The following is a 7,500-nucleotide window of genomic DNA, read 5'->3' as shown; positions in this document are numbered from 1 at the left end:
GATTTAGGTCTTCACCAAAATTGAATGTGTTCTTCCTCGTCACACACCCAATGTGTCCACCAAGTTTCGTCTGAATCTGTCCACAACTTTTTGAGATATCGTGCTATATATCGTTTTTGGCCCGATCTCTCAATGGTGAAGAATCACTTTTAAAAATTCTAGTAACCGGATACAGATCCCAAACTTCACCAACATCTCATCATTTTGTCCATGTGACATGCCCAACCTGCCGACAAAATTCCATCTGAATCCGTCCACAACTTTTTGCGATATCCTGCGCACAAACAAGCAAAAAAGGTGTCATGCATAGCACGATACTTGCGAAATGCATAAAATAAATTTGACCTCAAATATAATTTGTGGTTCAATTGATCGACCAAATGTGCAACTCCTTTTCAAATTTCAAGTGAATCGGATGAAAATTGACAATTTTAGAAATTCGGCCAAAGTTGACCTTTTGGCCAATATTGGTGGTTGAATTCAGTAACCTGATAGGCAAATCCTCCACAAATTTCAAGTCGATGGGATGAAACTTGATTTTAGAAATCCCACCTCAGTTGTTGACCTTTGGCCAAACTAGGGGAATTTTGTTGGTTCTCAGACTACCCCATTTCCCCCATTGACTTTCATGTTAACTCGGGGAAAAACTATTTGACCCTGTCAATAAAAAGGAGTAAAAAGTTTTTTTCTCACAAACAGATCTCCAGCACCAACTTCTCCTCCTCCTCCTCCTCCACCTTTTCCACTCATCTTGCACCAGCTTTTCTGCATTAAATTGCTTCTGGGACCAAGCTCTTCCATGAGCCTCAACTATGCATCAAAACCTTTTTCTTTTTACGCCAACTCCTTCTTCTTCACAACAACGCCAACTATGACACGTTCATTCATAAGCGAACTTTCAAAGACACCTGGGGGTGTCTAACAAATCTGTCATTCCTACCACAGACCAGAAGTACATCTCATTTACAAAATCAATCCCAACAACTCACAAAACTAATATTAGATTTCTAGATTCATGCAAATTTATGCCAAATAATTTATCCATATGAGCATCAAGTCTAAAATCAATCTAAATCTCCAAAATCGTTTCTTAAATGAAGAGGAAACAAACCTAGTGTCAGCTGAAGCAAGCACAGTTGAGCACAAGAACAGGTAATTTACGTCTTCCCCTGTCCGTGTCTGACATGAAGTGCGCCATTTTGTGGGTAAAATCGAGATTTCCCCTCCTCTCTGACCTCATTGTGAATGAATGACCAATTTTGTTGATTTCAGGTGGACTTCATGTGGATAAATCGAGACCAGCGATCATTTGAATGGTTCGTGGATCTCCTGATGAAACTGGAACGTGAACAGGCAGACCAGGAGTTTGGCGGTATGCATTGACTTTCGGAAAAGCAATCGGTCTACATTTTGTGACCACTTGGTTACCAAACCCATTCAAGCCAAAACATAGAAATGTTATAAATGGTTTTAACTGTGACTTTGCGGTATATTGTCCCATTATTTAAGATTAGCCGTTATATTTAGGCTGAGGCTACTGTCAGTCCACCACATCTTAGTTGTTCATTATATGACATCATCACTTTACTTTTCACTTTCTACTTGTACATAGCTCATCAAGGTTGGGTGGTGCATTCTCACAACAATTGGTGAGCAGCTGTTTTGCTGCAGTGCCAATCGGTATCTATTATAATCTCAAAAACAAATTCATATTCTCAATATTTAAAAAAAAAAAAAAAAAATGGAGGCAGCAGTGGTTGAATTGGCACATCTAACCTTCTTTGCCTGAGACAAGAAGCTCTGCTCTAGCTATAAAGGCTATAAAGAAACTAAGCAAGGCACGACCTCCTCATTGAAAGTTCCCGCATTGTTACTGTCTTGTCACATACGTATTCACACACGGAACCTTGGTGCAGGAGGAGGCCATTTGGCCCATCAGGCCTGTGCTGCACAAACCCCAGTATCCATCACTCATCCACACACAAACTACCGACAAGTCCTGTCAATATCTCCAATTCATCTAGGTACCTACCTAATTCAAATTTAAACTGCCACTACCTTTCCGGAGAGGTCATTCCATGCATTAATCACTCTCCGACTGAAAGACCCTTTCCTTAAAACTGTCCTCACTCTCGTCTTCCTGACCCTCAAGCTGTGGCTCCTGGTCCTAACAATGTCTACTCTGCTCAAAAAAAAAAACTCCACTGCACCCATCTTGTGCACACCACTCATTATTTTAAACATTTATATGAGATCCCATCGGAATTGCCTCCTTTCCAATGTAAAAAGTGAATGTGGTTGTCAATGTGGTTACTTCCTCTCCTTCATTTGTCTTGTTGTCTACTTCCTCTCCTTCATCACGTAATACCTTCTCACCCTCTGATGTGATTTCCCAAATCCCATTCCTGGTACAATGATTCGTGTGATGAGATAATTTCCCAAAAGCAGCTTGCCCTTTTCGCTTGGAAAGCTAAGCTCATTGATGAGGACCTCCATGAGCTTTGCAATTATTGCTCAGTTCTCAGATGTGGTGGAGATCAAAATCAGGCTCACCTGAAGTGCAATCCCTCAGATCTCTCACCATTCACGAAAACTTGGTGTGAGTTTCTGAACCCTATCGATGTACATGCATCTCACTTGTTCCTTCTCTTTTAATGGACAGAGGCACGATGAATGCTCCTCCTGCTAAGAGTGAGTGCCTCAATTTTGTCCGCAAAAAAATCCAAGGTCCAGCACCCCCACCCACCCCCCTCTTCCTGTATCCATCCTCCCCTCCCAACCACCACTCTTTCCAGCATGTGTGTTTTCCATACATCAAAATGGAGAGATTCCTAACCAGTCTTGCTGGACTTCTACACTTACTGTACCCAATGGCCTCACCACTATAATCCTCAATACTTGTTCATCTACTCTGTTTACTCTTTCTCTGCTGTTATGAAAACTTGCCAATGTTACCCCAGTTCAAAGGAAGGAGGGTGTGTTACCCCAGCTCTCTGACCCTCTCAACTACAAATTAGTCAGTATTTTCCCCCATCATCAGCAAAGTAATGGAATCGACTTGATTACAGTGGATTATAAGTCTCATTTCTGCTCCAACTGCGTGGTCTCAAATAATCAGTTTGACTTCTGCCCAGGTCATTCCACCTTGGACTTTCTGCCTCTATGATGTCTACAATGCAAAAGTACCCTCAATCTCAAATAAAAGGTCAGGGCAGAGTCAAACTCAGCATATGTCAAACATTAGATACCGTGTGATACCTTGCCCTGCTTCAAAGCCGTTTGAAAATGGCAACCTGGGCCCCTTCCTAGAGTGACTGTCAGATTTTCTTCAGGCGCACAAGCAATATGTTGCTTTGGGTGGCATTCTATCTCATGATTATACGTCTTGGATCCAGGATTCCGAAAGGTAGACTAAGTCTGTCCTTGCTCTACACCAATGATATCTCCTCATAATTTGAAAATCCATTTTATCATTCATTTTTATCATTCAATTGCAAAGCTCATGGAGGTCCTCATCAATGAGCTTAGCTTTCCAAGCGAAAAGGGCAAGCTGCTTTTGGGAAAAGATTGGTGAATCCATTCTGTTGAAGCCACTTCTTCACAACTCAGCAGTCAGGCTGTCTGTGGAAACACCCCTCTTTGCTGGTCAAGAGGAAGTAATCACCTTGTCATATACATGTAGCGTATCTTCTAACGTAGCATATCTTCATGTATACAGTTCCACATTTTCACTTTGTCCCTCCACGAGGATAGTTTTGAAAATTCCTCCTTTTATTTCTGTTGTCAGCCTCTGGGAAAGTTGCGATCTCTTTAGCTCCTGGGCCTCGTCATCAACTATAACCCCATTGGGTAGATCCATCCACTGGGACCATACTCTGTGCAGAGCGTTGGTGCTGCCTAAGCAGTCTCCTTGGCTATTGGGTACAATTCTGGACGGGTCGCCACTCCGACACAGGATACCAGCATGCTGGCACTCATTTTGCCGACCTTGGAAGGATGACAGGCAGAGTCAACCCCACCTGGTATTAATTCAACAGCCGAGTGGGATTTGAACTCAGGATCCTCGGATCCTAAGCCCACCACCCTAACCATTAAGCCAACACCAGGCATATTGGGTAGATGACATCCCCAAACTGGCCTGCAAAGGAGACGGTCAACTCAGAAATCTCCCACAGGAACTCGTCCAGCTATCTCTACCCTCTTCAGCTTATGGCTGTGTATAAGGGTTCCTCACAGCGTCAAAAATCCAAGCCTTCTGCAAAATATAGCCATTTAAATCATTCACATGAGAGCATGAGAAGACATTATGATTAGCTCATTTTGCTGTCAGGATTTGCCGGACGTCTGTAGAGCAACCAAAGACACTATCTGTCAGCTCAGGAGCCATTCACAAAAATATGTAAAGCATTTTTTTTCCCCCAAATCTGACACCCCACCCCCTGTAATGCTCCGTGACGCTTCAACAGACACCCACTAAAATATTATGTAACATTAGATGAACACACCCCTCTACCCCTAGTTCATATCGTAATCCTATGATATTTACTCCGTTGCTTTTTTTCAGTGACCACAAACTTTTTTTTGAAAAAGCAAGGGTGGTAGAGTGGACCGTCAATAAGACCAGGCAGCAGTTGGAATCCCTGTCATGAGATCATTGAACTGATCACTCGCAGTGATGTCCTACTTTCTAAATACTGTATGTTTCATTAAATTTGCAAATGAGATTAAGTGTCTGTGGAAAAAGCAATGATGGAATAGTCATCAAAACCAACAATATTTGTTTTGTACTTTTACAATTAACATTTCATTATTATTTTGAATTATTTTATTTTTTTCTACACCGAGTCGAGGCTCGTGGAAAAGCTAGGTAGTCATATTGTAGAGATCTTGGCGATATCAAAACATGTTTTAATAACATCGTAAAATCTAAATATGAATGTACAAAATATAACATCTTCTCAGGTAAGTGACGTCACTTTTTCTTCAGTCACCAGTTCACAGTGAGATTTCTCGACAAAGCCATGGCCGATAGAAAAAAGCTGTGCTGGAATCTCATTCAAGCGTATGGGAAAGCTCACCGAGAAACATCCAAAAAGGCTGTCCAGCTTATAGTTGTGAAAATATGGGCTGAAATGAAAAAGCAACCCAATGGCATCCAACATGCTGTTTCGGAGAATGTCAGAGAAAAATCCACCTCATGTATCTGTTGGCATGGGAACACCACTACTTCCTCCTCAAACTCAATGACTACCATGGGAAGATGGCGTTTAAACACAACGATTTGCTTTTATCATTAACTAGCAGGGGTACCCGGCGTTGCCGGGCAACTTCGGGTCCTTCTTCCCACCTCACTACTTCCCCTGCCTCCTCCCACCCAACCCTTTGAGGGACAAATTCATCGATATGGCTGAAATAATGATGCTACAGATCGCCATGTCATGAATCTGGGGTGTGTTCAATTACCAAGTTTCTTGTAGAGCGCTTGCAAAGTGGCTTAAGCATTCAAGCAAGCACTCCATTAGAAACTGTTGATGAGGAAGAAACCATTGATGACGTAAGCAACCATTGAGTTATAAGTGGCACGTCACTGTCTCGCAGACAAAAGTAACTGCATTTGACGTCCCACATCGTTTTTTTTTTTTATGAAATATCACTACTTTCTTTCCTCAGTATATGAGAATTAACATATCTTCATTGGGCAGTGTATATTGGAGCGCTGCCGCGATCGCTGCGGACAAAACATGCACATTACCTCGTTTGAGTTGTAATGAAAATGTTACTTTTTTCCCCTCAAAACGGAAACCTTTATTTAATGGTAGAAGATGCGTTGTTCAGTCATCAAATGTACATGAGGTTTTTAATACAATCAGAGCTACGTGAAGAGAAAAAGATGGTGGTCATTTCTGGATGGCTGGAGGGCGTGACCTGTAGAATAGGCGGTGCTTATGACTCACAGGCAGACAGACAGACAGATATACTGACGCACATACACAAACTCAGCTTTATATATTAAATGTATTGAATACGTGTACCATTAAATACTTGCAGATTTAACTAAAGGGGGCCTGGACCAAAGTTGTCATTGATTGATTTAGCGTAATGTAATGGCACTGGAAACATCACTCCCTCCCCTCTGTCGCACTCCCAAACACTTGGACATGCATCCCTCCCCCCTTCAATACATTATATCATTTTTGACTGGACCCTTATAACATATGGTTACATAAAGAGGAATTTGTAACAGCTGATGATCCGGGCAGGTGGGAAATCAATAAATTTCTTATAAGTTAAGGTTGGAACTTCAAATAAAATAGCTTTTGTAAGTACTTACCAGTACATAATATATCTGTGTTTGTTTGTGTGTGTGTGTGTGTGTGTGTGTGTGTGTGTGTGTGTGTGTGTGTGTGTGTGTGTGTGTGTGTGTGTGTGTGTGTGTGTGTGTGTGTGTGTGTGTGTGTGTGTGTGTGGGGGGGGTGTTTATATATGTGTATGTGTATGTGTATTATGTCTGGCATCCTTCTTGGAACTATGGTGCAGTAATTGGTGTTTAGTTTTTGATTTTGCTCATACCATATCCTGATGCTGCGTGGACTTTGCTTCCCCGCTGATGGACCTTTGGTGGTGCTGACTTGTGACTGCATTTAGGTCTTGGATCGATTGCTGGATCCTGAGTGTTGTTTACTTCCTTACATCTTCGATGTTTGTTCTTTGTCTTTTTCTTTCATCACTCTTTTTAGTCTTTCACAGTTCCTTTTACTGTTTCATACCTCTCTTTATTCCTATTTCCCCTTTTAATTCCTCCTCCCTCCCCTCCCCCATACCTGAACCCTATTTTTCTCTTCATTTTTGTGGCACGAGCTGTCTGCCCTCATGTTTACGAAAAACCAGCAGCTGCTGACTTTGATCCGGTTTTATGGTTGGGGTAATGGCTGTGCGTGACAATAAAGTCAGGCTTGCAAAAAACGAAAAAGCATACAGTTTCAGAATGAGTCAGTATGTTTTGTCAAGTACTTGTAAAGCTGTTTTTAAAAGTGTAATTCCTCTACATGTTTGTGTTGTAAAGTTTTTAGACTTTGCGAAACTTTTGTTTGTCATGTGACAGGTAAGACTTTTGTTGTTGATTGCGAATGTTTGTTGGGATGTAAATCAAAGTACATTATATATCTTCTCACTTGTGGAGATTGTGTAATTGCAGTACGTTGGTAAAAATCCTCAATGTTTACATCAACGTTTGAATGGACATAGGTCTGCCGTATCGTCTGGTATTAAGACTTATTCATATAATCATTTCAATGAAGTTGGACATGCTTTTAGTAGTTGTTCTATTCAAATTATAGATTTAGTTAATGTTAATGATTTTGATAATAAAGGAGTGTAATGTTGAGCTTGGGCGCAAAGAGGATTTTTGGATGAGGACACGATGTGCGATTTATCCTTTGGGCCTTAATGATACGGTACAAGGTACTGGGTCAGCTTCTCAAGGTAATGTTTGTGGTCACG

The 7,500-nt window shown here is 41.4% G+C and overlaps 1 protein-coding gene across 1 annotated transcript in view; it reads left to right on the top strand.

Moving 5' to 3' along the window:
* NOX5 (NADPH oxidase 5) overlaps positions 1-7,500 on the top strand; it is a 97,516-nt gene that overhangs the window by 84,055 nt on the left and 5,961 nt on the right. The window contains exon 17 of the mRNA XM_085849205.1: positions 1,273-1,372. Within this exon, the coding sequence (XP_085705331.1) occupies positions 1,273-1,372 (100 nt within the window). The remainder of the gene's footprint in view (positions 1-1,272; positions 1,373-7,500) is intronic.

The sequence above is a fragment of the Eptatretus burgeri genome, chromosome 12 (assembly GCF_056783735.1).
Source record: "Eptatretus burgeri isolate ZD-2024b chromosome 12, Ebu_testis_v1, whole genome shotgun sequence".
NCBI classification, from domain to species: Eukaryota; Metazoa; Chordata; class Myxini; order Myxiniformes; family Myxinidae; genus Eptatretus; species Eptatretus burgeri.
The sequence above is the reverse complement of the archived record's forward strand: the minus strand, read 5'-3'. Positions and strand labels throughout refer to the sequence as shown.